Source organism: Amphiura filiformis, chromosome 3, assembly GCF_039555335.1.
Source record: "Amphiura filiformis chromosome 3, Afil_fr2py, whole genome shotgun sequence".
In the NCBI taxonomy this organism is placed as follows: domain Eukaryota; kingdom Metazoa; phylum Echinodermata; class Ophiuroidea; order Amphilepidida; family Amphiuridae; genus Amphiura; species Amphiura filiformis.
The window spans coordinates 66,596,054-66,612,063 of record NC_092630.1 but is presented as its reverse complement, the minus strand read 5'-3'; the positions used below and the strand labels follow the sequence as shown (position 1 = coordinate 66,612,063).

Genomic DNA, 16,010 nt, shown 5'->3' with positions numbered 1-16,010 from the left:
TAAAAATTAGCCTTTTTTGTATGTTTATTTGATAGGCTAGGACCAGGGATATGAAGCTACTAGGACTAACAGGAAAGCATCATGTACTTAGCCCTGTATGCTGGAGTGTTTTGTGTATGTCATTGACCCTGCCATCTAAATCATGACCGTCAGATTGGAGCTCTAACAGACTCATCTTCTGAAGGTGATGGGTTCAAATCCCTGCACAGGCAGGTATGTCCAGATTTATCTTCTCTGGCTTATCTGCCTATGCATGTATGTTATATACAGTGCAGTATATGTTAAAAATGTGCAATGCATGATTCAGTCTCCTTGTCTATTTATGATACTTCTTTCACAATTACAATACCCCAAGCATCTTAACATGTTTCTTTCATTATGTATTGCCATTATTATTAGTATATGATGACGGGATGTGGTGAAATGTAATGCAATGTTATTCCATATGGTGTGGCAAATCAATGTGAATTTGGGTCACAAAATGTAATGTGTCATGTATAACATGATGTAATTTGGTGTGGTGTGATTGATTTGTGGTGTTGCGAGACAATGTGTGTAGGATGTGTGTATGTGGGTGTGTTTGTAAATACCTGCAAAACAAGGATGTACTCCTCAAAATGGCTTGATAAACTAGGACACCCAGGATCCAAGGACATCCATGGTTCCCTTTCCCTATCAGCATATTGCAAACAATGTAAAAAATGCATATAAGACCATATATGTCTGTTTTGCCTGTGTATCGGTCACGTCTCAGATGCAAGGCTTATATATGAAGCAGGTACCCAGGCTTTTTTTACCTCATGGTTACCCAGATTTGGCTCCTGGTGTGTTCAATATTTTATACTACAAACTATAGGACCAGGAGCAATCTTTGGGACCAGGAGCTCATTTGAGCTCATAATTAATATAAGGCCTGCTCAGATGGATAGTAAAATGTCAAGTAGCAAGTGTGCAAGGTCCTTGGTTAGACAGAAAAAAAGTTGTAGGTCCTTGTTTACAGGTTTTTACAAGCATGGATGTGCTTGTATATTTGCATACATGCTGAACATTTACCTTACTACTGGCAATATAGTCTGGATCATAATACAGATTTCTAGACAATCCAAAGTCACATATCTTCACCACATTATGATCAGCTACCAGGATATTACGGGCTGCCAAATCACGATGAATGCACTGTCACCAAGAAAACAAAATAAATACATAAACATGTCAGTCGCAAATAACATTTCAGTCTTAATCTGTACACGTTTAATTTGTTATAATTATACCATACCATTTTTTTGTTTTGTATAGCGTTAGATAGTAGGAACAATAAATTACGGAAATTGATCATATTAAGTTTGGACATGTAAACAAGTCAAATATTGTAAACAAATGTAATAATTTGTTCCAAAAGAAAAGAAACATTGAAACATTGCGTGAGTAGGAAACAAAAGAAACTTGATTGAAAATGAAAGTACATCTAACTAAATTAGGTATGTTTTGCCTAATTCTACCGATGGTATCCTGTAACAACAGGAAACAGAAGTCCATTATCATGTGCACACAAAGGAAGGATGTGGCATACTCCCACAGAATAAGATAATTTAACTAATTTCATTGACATGATGGGTACAATATATAAGTTGCAATATATGTGAAAATGTACTTCTGTATTTAAGATAATACAAAATTACCCAATCCGGTTTCTGAGTGTTCTGTACAGTTAATATCTCAAATTGACAGTGGATAGATAGAGCTAAATTAGGAAGCATGGTTCCTTTTATAAGATTTGTGTCATTAATTATATTAACCATCCAGTTCACAGAGTACCACTGATGGATGCTCATACCATCTGCTGATAGTCAGCAACAATATGAAACCCTTCAAAGTTTGAAAATACTGATGGCAAGCCTGTAGGCCATACCGCAGAAGGTAGGCATGTTGCCCATGGGGACCAATGATAAGTGAGGAGTGAGATAGCAAACTAAAAAGTATGAAAAAGGAAGTTTATGCAAGTGCTGATAAGTTGAGCGCTCAATTTATCTCACATGAGCGTTGTTGCCAAGTCTGAACATTCTACCAGCATCAGTCAAATTCTCACATGCTCAGAAGGCTTAGGCACGGAACCTTCCAATCTTGAGTTTAATATCTAAGAACTTACAGGCTGCGTAAAAGGAATCCTAAAAGTCACAAATATTATTTGTAACTCAGACAATGTTACTTACCTTTTGGAGGCCAAAATTCCATTCCTCTAGAAATTTGAAAGGCGTAGCAGATAAGATCATTGATAGTGAGTGTGATTCCATCATCATCTTCATTGTCATCTTCCTCATCACTGATCCTGGTATAATCTTGCTCCCTCTCATCAGACATCAGATCTTCCAATGACCGAGTGACTCGAGAAATGGGAGAAATGAGACCGGAATTATTGTGAGGTTCCACTGTGTAGGAGTTCTCACCACCACCGTGTTCTTTCATGAAGCTCTCTCGTTTGGATCGCAGATAATGGCATAGGTTTCCATGACGACAGTATTCTACTATAACCAGTATGGGTGCTGTAATTTCAAATATACAGAATTAGTTTCTTATAAATATATATCATATGGCAAAGTTTATACTAATAATTTTTCAATAAATGTGATCAACTTGAGGGTGGGGATGCATTAGTAATACAAAAATGTATACAAGTGACATCTACATCCCTGGACCTGGTGTATTTGATGCAAGATGTGCCACAAGAAAAGGGACCTTTGATGCAAACGTCATGAGATGTGAAAAGAAGTTTGGATCTTTCCAGTGACAAAAGAAGGTCATTTTGAAAAAAAATATGGGCTTTTAAGTCATTATAAAGTATCAAGAGTCTATGATCAAGTTCACAGGTAAAAGTTGCCAACCTTTTTTTGAATGATTTTCATCTAAGCCTTACCAATACCAGGCTGGCTGAAAATACTCTTAGGATTCTGGGTGCTCTGCTCTGGAACTCCCACGATCAATCCCTGAAATAGCTCCAACATTGGCTATATTTTCAACCATAAACTAAAAGACTATTCAATCGACTCTTATACCACAAATTATTAAACTACCATTTAGGGTATCTTCAAACTGTCAGTTTTTTGCTTAGGTCTGTTCTATGCTATGCACAGGCATAAATCTATATAAGCCTCAGCACACTATATACAGGAATTCACTGACCACGGTGGCTGGCACAAGACACACCATAAAGTCCATGCATTCATAAACAATCAGGGACTTTCCACAAGGAAGCAAACATCCAATGCCAGGATCAAGTCCTGAAGTTCTTGTATGGGTAACTGCAACAACTACACAGTTAGTGACTTGCTCAAAGTAGTCCAAATATTTCACAAGAACCAACTGGTCCTGTGCCGGGGTTCAAACTTGCATCACTACATACCAATGTACTATAGTCTACTCACTTCACTGCTTATAACAAATGAAATACCAGATTTCTCAGTGGTATATATTATTTCCCAAAGAATTTATTTGAACCTGTATCCATATATATGCACTATTCTAAATACACCTTCTGCTTACATTGTTGTGTGCAGGCACCAAGAAAGTTGACAACATTTAGATGGCGTCCAATGTGAATCAACATCTTCAACTCAGCCATAAGTGCTTTGTACTCATTCTCGCCTGCATCCTCTGAAATTAAGAAAATACAAAAACATTTGTTAGGTCATTAGCCTCTTTGGCATAGAACAATGTGCCGCTATAAGCAATTTGACATTTTAGGCTGCACAATTCATTTCTCTGAACCAGCTTTTTTTGGGGGGGGGGGGGAGAAAGTTGGTGAAAACAAGATGCTGCAATTGATATCATACTTGGACTCGTATTATTTGAAAATGCTTCATCAAATGTGCAAACTCTGCAACGGCCAAATGTATCAAAGTCTCATCAGTTAATTGTAATTTTTGAAGTTTTCCAGTTTCTTGACAAGCAATAGCAAGAATAATTACAAGAGTTAGGTCTGAGTCCAAATTTCATATCACCTAATGACTTCTATTACCAGTGCAAAGTCAACAGTTAAGATGACATTTATCACCTTTACCTTTATTAACACTCCAAATAAGCAAAATTTACACCTAACTGTGTATATTGAAGGATAAAGTTCTGCAAATTCCTGTGAAATATGTAAGAAATTTCCATGCCACTCTACGCAATTGAAGAGCGAAAAAAATGTGCCAGCCTGTGGAGCTTTGGAACATATTTCTCATGCTTATGTCTTTTACAAAATGCTATTGGGAGAATAATTACATAGAAATCATTCACAACATACAGTTTTGACTTCATGCAGTTTTAAACAGCAACACTTTTCTATTTCATTTCCGATTGGTCTATATGACTATAACACAGGGTGTCTCCAAAAAAGTTACAAGTAGATAACTCTAATTGACATATAACTATTATCTTGCGCTCATAAGTTAAGTTGCTTTCAAGATAGAGTTGAAACTTATCAGACACTTACAAGAAGGGTGAATAAATAATATCTGAAAACAATTATGTTGTTTTGTTGTACCAACGCAAAATGTGGTCTATTTTCTACTGTAAACTTTTTGAGGGGACACACTGTATTATACTTTATGAATATAGATATGCATAGATATGCTGTGAGTTTCTGCAAGCATGACCAAGCTCACACTTCACCAATTCTACAAGTTGTAACATATCAGAATCTAGACTAGCTGCAGCTACATTGCAATTTCTACTCCAATTCATGAATGAAGGCAATCAACAGCATAAAATGTGTGACATGACCCAGCTGCAAATAATGTTAAACCACAGCAAACATCTATAGCTACTAACATACAAGGAGGTAAAAGAAGGGACCTCAAATTATTCCTTCCCTCCCTCTTCTGACCCCAAATCTAAATATTTTTTGCCAATTATAAGCCCAACAAAGTATAGAGATTGAAGGAATGATACTACTGTGACCTGTAAACTCTTGGTGAAAAAACTCCTTTAGACTTTGTCAATTATATTGACAATGAGTATCACCCTTACATTTTATCTCAGGAAGTACTCAGTACAAATGACCATATGGGGACGTGCCGCATACATGGGTAGCATTTTAAGCCTTTTGGTATATCAATGACCCCTTTTTCTGGGCCAATTTTGGTATATGGATGTGTCCTTTTTTCAAAATTTTCTCAATTTTTTCGGAAAATAGCCCAAATTTGCCTCACTGCAGCCAACATTTTTTGACATTTCCCAAAAATGTTGAGACAAATGTGTATAAATTAAGACAATTTATGTTATATTTGGCTGAAAATTTTGAATTTTGATATATCGGTAGGTCCAAATTTCATGAAAAATTGTTATATTGATGGGTCTCCTTTCATATTCTCAGCAGCAACAACAAAGTAATTGTATGCACATTTATCTGACAATGAAAATAACATGACCAGATACTATCAAAACAATTGCTATTATTTCAATAATGCCTGTTTGTACTGGTTATATACTTCCTATTTTAGGTTGTAAAATGTTTACACAGGCAACAAGTATTTCTGGTAAGTGTTTGTCTGTGCAATTAAAAAAAATAAAGAAATAGATTGTGATGAAGATAATTGACTCATCTTCTCTTTATAGGCTAAACAGCAAAACTGACTAGACTATAGTCCATATTCATTGTTCTTTGTAATGTCATTTCCCATGCTACAAAACAAATTGTGCATGCATAAAAGTGCGCCAGGTTTGATAATAAGCCATAGGCCTATTATATTTTAACATATCTTGGTTATATAGAAATAACCATAAACTTGGCACACATAGTAAACAGTCTGGCCTTCACATGCAGGGGAGGTGTAACCCCATTTCCCAAACTGTGATATACTTTTGATTCAAGGTTATTATGTTAAATTCTAAATTCAATTTGGCTGGGCAGTTCAAGTTCATATAGCCAATAAAAGGAAGCTTTTTACCCAAGTCATCCACTTATCTCTTTCATCAAACTTTCCTGTAGTACCAGATTGAACCGGATACTATGTTTTGTGTTTGGCCTTCCAACATTTTAGCTTGCTCACAGATTGGTCTATTTTGTAATCATTTTGTTTTGTATTGAGGGGGGAGGCAGAACTTGATTTAATTAAAAACCACACCTGGAAGTAAACAGGGTAATTAATTCTTAAGCATTGCAGTTCATTGCAAATCATAACTGTGTTATAATGTAAAATAATAACTGGAGCATGAAAAATAAATATCAATTTTGCTTTCATTTTTAAAGAGAGTTGCACACACAGACACATATGCTATTATACCATGCATGTGTTACATTAAAAATGTAAATCTGAAAAGGAAGCTCCCAAATGTTCCAAGATCTGAAATCCTGCAATTGTGTTTAGTTACTTTACAGAATATAGGCCTAATTGTAGAATTTCTTCTCACCCCCATACACTGCTTAGCACATGCAGATATGGGCTGTGTATGTTCAACATCTCATGGTTCGGAAGTCACATAAAGCTGTTGGTCCTGTGTACAGGAAGAGTCAACCCTGTGTACGTTAAGAGTCAGAGCTATTCGAAAAGGGAAAGGGGACCATCCCTGATTCTGATATTTGCAATTAATCCTAGGTTCCAGGATCGTGCATAGGTAAAACTTTCCACGTAAAATCTGTGTTATAATACTTAAAAATTGAGGTTCAGCACGTATATAGGAAGGAAGGGGAAGACTATATGAGCCGCTGTCATTTATAGACTTGTACATGCAAAATTTGTGCCAAAATTAAACTTAAGCATGCTATGATATGAGATCTCACAACATGTGTTTAATGGGATTTCTAAATGCTCTCTGAATCCATTTCCTTTTTTATACCAAAATGGCAGAGAAGTTGTTAAAACTATTATTACTCTGACTTCCAAATACATGCTTAATATAGATTTTCTTTTACTTTCAGCCAAATACTGTCACCTCGATATGTTTTTTGGGTGTCATGCGCCACCCTTGACACCTCCGTTCTGCCTTCCCTGTGTATAATGAGTGCCTTCAGGTAAAAATGTACTTAGAGGGTTAAAATGTACAAGTTAATTAATATACCCACATAAGCAGGACCGTTCCTAGGGATTTTGCCACCCTAGTCAAAGCCTCTCCCTGCCGCTCAACCAAAGCATACCAAAAAAGTGTTAAGGAGGGTTACCCCCTTGAAAACTCATCAGTTTTGACCTATTTGTATACTGCCCACAACCGTTTTCCTTCTTTTCTGTATTTTTATCCCACTTTTTGTTTTCTTCTTTGGCACTTAGAATTTTGCAGGGGTGCCCCATGGTACAGATTCTGGTATCACAGAAACATGCTCACATCCAGCACCTTTAAAGCCATAATGTACAATATCCATCAAATTTGAATAATTTTGTTATTCTTTAAAATGCTGAAATAATATTAGTAATAACTGCAAGGGTTTCTGTCAACTTTAAGTCAAAATAACAAGGTAAAATTAAAGAAAACCACTAATTTAGCTGTTTAGTATAGAGTTCTGTGGGGGAACTTAATGTTGTCATATGACTTTATGTCAAACATTGCCCTGTTGACCTACAAACACAACAAATTTAGCTGATTTCATTTAGATTTAAGTTGAGACATGTGTAAACATTACAAATATACCAAAAATTCAGGTTTAAAAAACTTAACCAATTCCATATTATAAGATAGTACATCATGGCTTATACAATGGTCAACAGCCAACACACAAAAAGATCTATAGGCTACAAATCTAGCTTTGCAATATTCATGCATGCATATTCAAGACCATATTAACAAGCCATTTGCAAGTTTTAGAACTGTTGATTCTACTACATACTCTACTGCTAAAAGCATAAGCATTTACAAAAATACAACTCAAGCTTTAAAATAATGACACTGCATTTACATTCAACACCAAAACATGTACCTCGTTTGCTGATTTGTAGAACGTCTTTTGGAGTGTAGATGAAATCAGTCAGAAGAAATAAGAGGAACACATTTAAATCAACTGAAATTAAGCTTTTATCAAGCCATAAACTACAATGTAAGATAATATTGTTTGAACATAAGGTCAACTGGAAAAGGTCCCCTTCTACCAACATCAAATATTGGAATGCCCAATATGCTCATCATCCATATGTTTTCCCAATATTGATTGGTGGGGAAACAGGAAGGACTATGGAAGAGCAACATTGAGGCAACACTATCATAATTCATAGTGTCAATGACTCATATGGTATGCAGTGAGATAGAGCATGCGAATTAGGGCAAGTGTTAAACATATTTTTTCTGAGATTGTAGAGCACAATTTGATAATTTTTCTAAAGATCTTTTGTATTTGGATTTTGTCTAGTAATCTAAAACTTAAAATGTTAATATCACATAATTCATACACGTCAGAAATGATATTCTAATTCTACATATACTTCAAAATAAATTTATACATTTTTTTTCTTTAAATTCATGATATCTATTGTGAGTTTTTATCAGTGTCAAATTAATTTGGACTAATACCCATGACATGGTAATATTGAAATGTTTCGTCAAGTTTTTTTTAAATGGGAGTATTGACAACTTGTTCAAAACAAACTTATCTACCTGGGGGTAAACTGAGATAGTAAGTCAGTTTGTGAACCACTAAATTTGTCAATTCTTGGCTATGAACTAGCAGGGGATTCAAAAGCATAGTGGAAAAAGACTGGCACTTCCTCAAACTTGTTCACCTGTGGAAAAACATAAGTTTATTGTTCACCCATGTATGGAAGTGACTGTCATTTTCTTGTTACCATTGCTACACTAGTGAATTTTCATGGTCATAAAAAATCCAATTTACTACTTTTGACCTCATTTAACCTTTGACACATCGAACCACCTCCAAACTCAACCACTACCTATTTGAGATACATCAATACGGCAAAGATGGATACCCATACTTGCTTATATGAAAAGATACCCAATTATCAGGCTTGTAAACAGAGGGATGCACACACCCCCCCCACCCACTCACCCACCTAGCATTTCTATAGCCCCCTCCACCAATTCTTGGGAGGGGACTACATATTAATTCAGATAATAAATCAAAATATTGTGAAATATTTCAATTCTTAATTTGCAAATAATTAAATTAAATACCTCTTAATGTTTTCACTGCAACAACTGTTGATCTGCTGGAACTGCCAATACCAACGGCGACAGCCCTTACCACCATACCAAATGCTCCTTTACCTATGACACTGCCTGAAATGTGATCAAGAAAAATTATTATTATTCATGCTCTTTTACTGTCATTTTCATTGGCACTTTAAGCAAAAATATCACATTATTGTGAAATGTGAATCACTCTCAAATAATGCATTCGTTCTGGAGAGTTTTGATTTTGGGTTGGGAAGGGCTGGGATTCTAAAATTATATCCCAAAATATACCAAATTTGAGGCAGCAACCCAAAAATACATTAACCTTTGACTATTTATGTTATTATTATGGTATGCCCAATTCTGAAAAATATACAAAACGTTCTTAAAAACAATGAAGAATCTGCTCTTTCCATACATTTTTAGAGACAATTTTGAAAAAAACACCCTATCTCTGAACCAGTTTTGTGAAAATTATAACCCTAAATTATACCACAAAGCCTAAAAATGCATGCCCTTGATTCAGTTTGTCAGTTGTAACATTCACAAGGGCTTTAGCACTTTTTACAGATGAACAGTTTTGATTTCAATTTTTTTAATGCATCCTTTGATAATGGATTTTCCTCCTTTGCCACCCTCCTCCTCTCCCTTACCCTCCTCCTCTCCCTTCCCTTCCTTCTCTCCCTTCCCCTCCTCCATTGAACAGTTGTAGAAACATCTATATGCATTTTCAACTGTTGTTGCATCTAATTCTGCTTGCAACGACTACAAACATTGGCAGGTATTTATTCTTTTACAAATATTGTCCAAACTTCTACTGTCAGCAAATATGCACAAAACATTGCATTGGTATCAAATATCACACTTACCAAGCTGTAATCTTTCCCTGGGGAACTCCCACCTGAGATCGTAAGGTGTCCTGTCAATAATGTCTTGTAGATAGGATGGCACTGCAGATAATGTGGGCTCTAAATAGTTGTGTTCTGGTGGTTGTACTGGCACTTTGTTGGTTTGTGTACACCACTAGAGAAAAATACAAATTATGCATGACACAATTGTTACAATTGTACTCTCTACTCAAAAGGTTTGTTTGATGGTATTGTATGTATGTGTGTTTCCATACACTGCTAGCAAAGTTCAGAAATAAATCTTGAAGACTTGCTATGTTTGTGTCTGGAACCTCCAGACTTTATCAGGCAACTGACCCATTGAAGTGGTCTCATGAAACATAAAATCGATAATATATTTCTACCAGATATTCTCGATTTTATGTCATCAAACATTCGTCAGAACTTAAACATTACTGGAAATAGAATGGGACTAGATTAACTAACGTAGATATGTTACATCAAATATTCTACGTCAAATACGTGGAGTCTGTAGCGGCCATTACAATGGTTTTGGGCACTTTGGACAGTGTTAAAAACTTAAGTAAAATGAAAAAAAAACCTACCTTTCTTGCAAGAATTATGATGAGAAATATCATAACAATGAATAATACTGCAGCTACAATGATGACTGGTATCAGGAATGTTTCAAGTAAGACTGGGGGTGGTACATCTACAAATAAACATAAAATTGGCATTAAAAATGATTGACATAGCAAACTTTAAGTGCATTTCAACTTCCTAAAAACTGAGATGCACACAAACACTTCCTCTGTATGCAATTTTAGTTGCATCTTGCAGCTAAAACATTTGTCTGCTTGAAAATGATGTTAACAAGGAGGGTGGAGGAGCAGTTGCATCCCAGTTTGTACAGAAATACCATTCAAATGTTTGAAAAGCACTTGTATTCTTTTGTTCATTTTTGTTGTTGCTGTTGTTCCTGCATGTTTCACATATCAAAACCCCTATAGGGACTTTGCCTCCTGATATACCCCACCAAAGGGACCTGTCCTTTGGATTCCTGTAAGTGTTGCCTATACTGTAGGGTGCACTAATGGACACATCACCCATTTACCTCCTACTCCAGGCTAACCAAGTTAAACAAAGCATACAAACTTACCAATATTTAACACAATTTGGTCGGTACTTTTGCCCAGTTCATTCGTTGCTATACATCTATACACTCCTGCATCAGCCTCTGTGACTTCCTTGAAATACAGCATCCTTCCATCATTCCTATACACCATCTTTGGTACCACTCTCTCCTTGTTATCACTTGTGGTATGCTCCCAAGTTATTGTTGGTTCTGGTAGACCCATTATTTTACAAGATAGCGTTGCATTCATGCCAATTTTAGCTCGGACAAGCTCTTCTGATGCTTGTACTCTTGGACTTTCTAAAAATAAAAGAATATGATAATGTGGGTTAAATTTGAAAAAGTGTTTGGCATGTAAGTTTGGCTTTGAATCATACCAAAGGCTTGTATTACCAGTATCTAAAGGGGCAAATTCATAGTTCTCAAATACAAATGGATTTCATTCAGTTTATTTATACATGCATTGAAGAACTTGACACAAAACCTTAATTGTCTAGAAATAAGTAATAATAAACTTTCATGAATACCAGCATCTCCAAATGGAGGAAATGTCTGCTAAAACATTTGTAAAGGGTTTTTCTAAATGTAAAATTTACTTTATTGGAAATAATGACATATATATGATTCTTTGAGAATTTTGACACTTTTTATTACCTACATGATACTTTGTACTTACCAAGTATTAAGATATCACTAATACTCTTAGCACTACCACCCAAATTAGTTGCTGTACAGCTGTATCGCCCATCATGGTCTTCATTAAGTGATGTTATAACATAAGTTGATTTGTAGACATTTGGCTGTGATGTAGATATAACTTGTCCTTTAATGGGTGGCATTCCATCCCTCTGCCATGTAATTTCTGGTATTGGATCTGCTGATGCCATACATGACAGTGTGTAGGCACCTCTGCTTCTGTCTATTTTAGTTTGGTTTTGAAGACCTTCTATAATCACTGGTGATACCAAGGCTGTAAAATACATACAGTTTAGCAATGAAATATTTAATATTTTTTAATTTGATACCATGATACAACTCATAAGATATTAACAACATGATAAAAACAATTTAACATGCACTATAGCACAATCAAACTGCTCATGACTTATATCATTTCATTTAAAGATATAAAAAGATCAAATTTTGAATTCTAATAAGTATATTGCAGAAATTTGCCTTTTCATTTTTTTTTATCAAGTTTCACTTTTTTACTTCACGTTTACTTTCAATCCACACAGATATATATTTGGACAAACTTTAACAGCCTAGCAAATCCTTTATATTATTGACAGCCTAGCAAATCCTTTAATATTATAAACATTGCTTCTTCAAATGAAATCCAGGCAATTCAGTTGCTTTCCTCTTATCATATTAAATTATATCATATTATAAGCTCACAAAAAAATCTCATTTTTGAGGAGCAGTAAATAATTTTCTAAAGGTTGTCATATGAAGTAAACAGTCACTACCACTGAAGTGTTTTTATGTCATTTTCCTATTGCTCTGTTAGAAATTGAGTGACTATCTGATGCTGCTAGCATGTTCCAAGCAAACAAAACATTTTAAAGAAAAGGTTTAAATGTTGGGTTATATAAAGGGTATAAATACGTTTTAATAACATTCATAAAAATTTTTTGAAAAGGTGATGCAAAATGTACAAACAGAATGTTATTTAAATATTGACAAAACATGTTACAAACATGTTTGCCAAAATATTTAGAGAATAAAGATATTGTTTTTAGCCGCTGGAGTGCATCTATCGTCTCATATAACACGGGCAACATCATTATTTTAAGCAAAACAACGAGGCGGAGCCAAGTTGTTTTACGCTAAAAACAATACCTTTATTCTCATTCTTAAACACTTCAATTCAAAATAATAAAAATATCATAAGTATTACAAATTTTAATCAAATTAAATTCTACATTTTACAAGGAATTACCTAGGGCTTAAAATTGATCAGTCCCGTTGTTGCGGTGCGCCTCCCATTGGTTCAAAAAGCGAGTACGCCTATCGCGTCGATGCACACGCGCTGACCCGTGTGATATCGTGTCATATCACATGCGTATTAAAGAACCAATAAGATTGCAGGAACATTCTCAAGTGTTTAAGAATTTACAATAACATTTTAAAAACATATTCATGATCTTTATATAACCCAACATTTAAATGTTATTAAAACATTTTGAATAAACGTTTTAAGACCATTTTGTGTTTGCTGGGTTCTGAGACAAATTGCCACCATAGGTATAATTTTTCACCCACTTGTTGTAACAGGTAAAACGTCACTGTAGTTTATATCAGAGTCTTTGCCTGAGTTTATCAACGAACAAATCAATAGCCACATTCTTACCTTTGACTCTCAGGATCATGTCTTTTATAATCCTGACACCAGCAAATGGTTTTGCAACACATTTATACTTCCCACTATCACTAATATTAGCTGATGCTATGGATAACGTTATCAATATTGAATATAGGTCTGTCTCTACATCATTAATTTCTACCGCAGGGTTATGAAGGAATCCCACTGTTGCATTGGTCACTGGGTCTTTGCGTTTCCATCGCACAAATCTGAAACTGTAATAACTGGCCTTGCATGAAAGTTCCACGTTCTCGGTTTCATATTTTTCTACATAAGTCTTGTCAATACCAAATCCTTCATCAAGTTCTGTAACATGAAATACATAATACTTTACATTAAACATTTCTTAAGTAAACTATTAGCACAAATTCAAAACTTTCTTGTCACAAAACCTGTTAGAACATCTAAATATTAGAATGATCTGTATACCTAGCACTTCTGGTAGCAAATATAAATACTAGCTCAGTTGGTAGTAGGTGCACCAGAGTGGTTTATTAAATATGCAAATTGTGAATAGGGTCCGTTCTTTTGATATGTCACAGCCGCCCGCACTTCATGTACATACTGTGTTATGAACATTGTGTACGTGTATGATTAATATTCCCATTGTAATAATAAACCGTCTTGTTCAGACAGTTTATTCAAAATCTCAGATTTTGACAAAACTACACCACATGAGGTCTTGATTTTGCAGGGTACATTAGTTTACTAACGTAACAGAATTTGAAAAATCTTGAGGGCGTCCTCCTCATCAAATATTACATATGGCTTTAATTAAAATGAAGAAACACTATACCAGCTCACCTGTCACTAAGAAATCTTGATATTTTACAATATTATCAAACTTTGGTGATTCTGCCACACAGCGATAAAATCCTGCCAGTTTGGCCTTCCTGATCACCTGCAGAGCTATGTTGGAAGCAGGCTGCCTCAATTCTACCCCAGCATTTTCAGATGATCCTGGCTCCTGTGTAGATACTTGTGTCCATTCATCTGGATTGGATGGAGGTTCACAACGATTGCCATTATCTGTGGTACATTCATACCATTCCCACCATACAGATGGTACTGGGTTGCCAGTTGCCGAGCAGTTTAAGGTATACTCCTTTCCTATTCTGAATAGATGAGGGAGGAGTGCTGTGTATGGTTCTGGTGTGGTTGTGATGGTGATGGCTGGTTCAACTGAAAAAAAAAAAGATTTGTTGTGTTATTGATATGGGAAACATAGTGGCAAATGCATAGATTAATAAACACACAGGTTGAAATTTTCCATGCTTGTGCCCTCTAAGCGTACTTGAATCCAACTGACGCCGGTACAGCGTTTAGACTTGACAATATCGCTCATCTTACGCATGAAGTTTCTTTTGTGTACGCTCGCGCTATTTGCGCTATTTTTGAGTTTGCTCACATGGTAAATGACTTAGCAACGATCCCTATAGGCAATGTCCCTGCCATGATTCCGCGGTTTGGGCAAAAGTATTTGTTTATGACTAAACACTCAACCAATGAGTTAAAGTAATTTAATGGTTATCATATTGCCCACCATTTTGTAATATTAATTGGAGAGTTATAAAATTCTTGTGAAAGGATTCAAGGGTTTCAATATCTTCTTTAACCATGCAGTATATTTTCACACACTAATACTGTCTTCTTAGGACATAATATTGTTTCTCATTCGTCACACCACACCAACTATAATTTTCTACAGATCATTACTAATCAATTTGTTAAAAGCAATGAAATATAGTAACATATTTATCACCATGGCAATTGGTGCCAAACATTGATTTTACTCAATGACTCATTTTACAATTATGGCAATTAATAACTAATCAACTAAATATAATATATTTAAGATCAACAACAAGAACAATTTCTCTGGATAACATAATTATTTACCTAACACAATCAATTGAATGTTGACAGCCTCCCTCTGGTACTGGTTGCTGGCAACTAATGTATAGTTCCCAGCATGCATTTCATCTACTTGACTGATGCACAGGAACACAGATGATCCATTGACATGCTGCTCAATACTCATTTCATCCATGGCAATATTTAGGTCATCTTTGAACCATTCATAATTCACATCTGGGAAAGCCTCTACTTGGAACTGTATCTGGCAGAAGTTGTTGACATCTTTGGTAACTTCTATAGTACTTACATTAGTATTGTCAACCTTTACATACCCTCTATCTGTTTTCATAAAAAGAAAGAAATAGAAAAAAAACCATTGATTACTTAAGAAAGAGAAAACAACGCTCCCTCTGTTCATCATCTGGAAAACTTCTCAGGACCCCACGTGTTAATTTATCATCTGTCGGTATGTGTTCCTTTCGTTATGCTGCCCATGTAGCTTGGAATTCCCTTCCCAACACCATCCGCAATATCACTTCTCTCGCTAAATTCAAATGTAGTCTTAAAACTCATTTTTTTCAACATGCTTTCCCCGAATCTTAAGGTTTTTTGTGTGTTTCACTGTGTGTCCACTGTGTGTCCTTCATAGGCGTAGATCCGGGGGGGATAAATCCCCCCAATATTTTGCCAGGGGGGATGGTCCATACAATCA

The 16,010-nt window shown here is 35.4% G+C and overlaps 1 protein-coding gene across 1 annotated transcript in view; it reads right to left on the bottom strand.

Moving 5' to 3' along the window:
* The window catches only part of LOC140147448 (vascular endothelial growth factor receptor 1-like), a 66,459-nt gene that overhangs the window by 8,284 nt on the left and 42,165 nt on the right, over positions 1-16,010 (bottom strand). Inside the window, exons 9-20 of the mRNA XM_072169225.1 lie at positions 15,341-15,637; positions 14,246-14,623; positions 13,430-13,747; positions 11,753-12,046; positions 11,101-11,376; positions 10,547-10,653; positions 9,963-10,116; positions 9,094-9,198; positions 3,538-3,648; positions 2,211-2,540; positions 1,680-1,837; positions 1,054-1,176 (exon numbers count right to left, since the gene is read on the bottom strand). Coding sequence (XP_072025326.1) covers positions 1,054-1,176; positions 1,680-1,837; positions 2,211-2,540; positions 3,538-3,648; positions 9,094-9,198; positions 9,963-10,116; positions 10,547-10,653; positions 11,101-11,376; positions 11,753-12,046; positions 13,430-13,747; positions 14,246-14,623; positions 15,341-15,637 — 2,651 coding nt within the window. The remainder of the gene's footprint in view (positions 1-1,053; positions 1,177-1,679; positions 1,838-2,210; positions 2,541-3,537; positions 3,649-9,093; positions 9,199-9,962; positions 10,117-10,546; positions 10,654-11,100; positions 11,377-11,752; positions 12,047-13,429; positions 13,748-14,245; positions 14,624-15,340; positions 15,638-16,010) is intronic.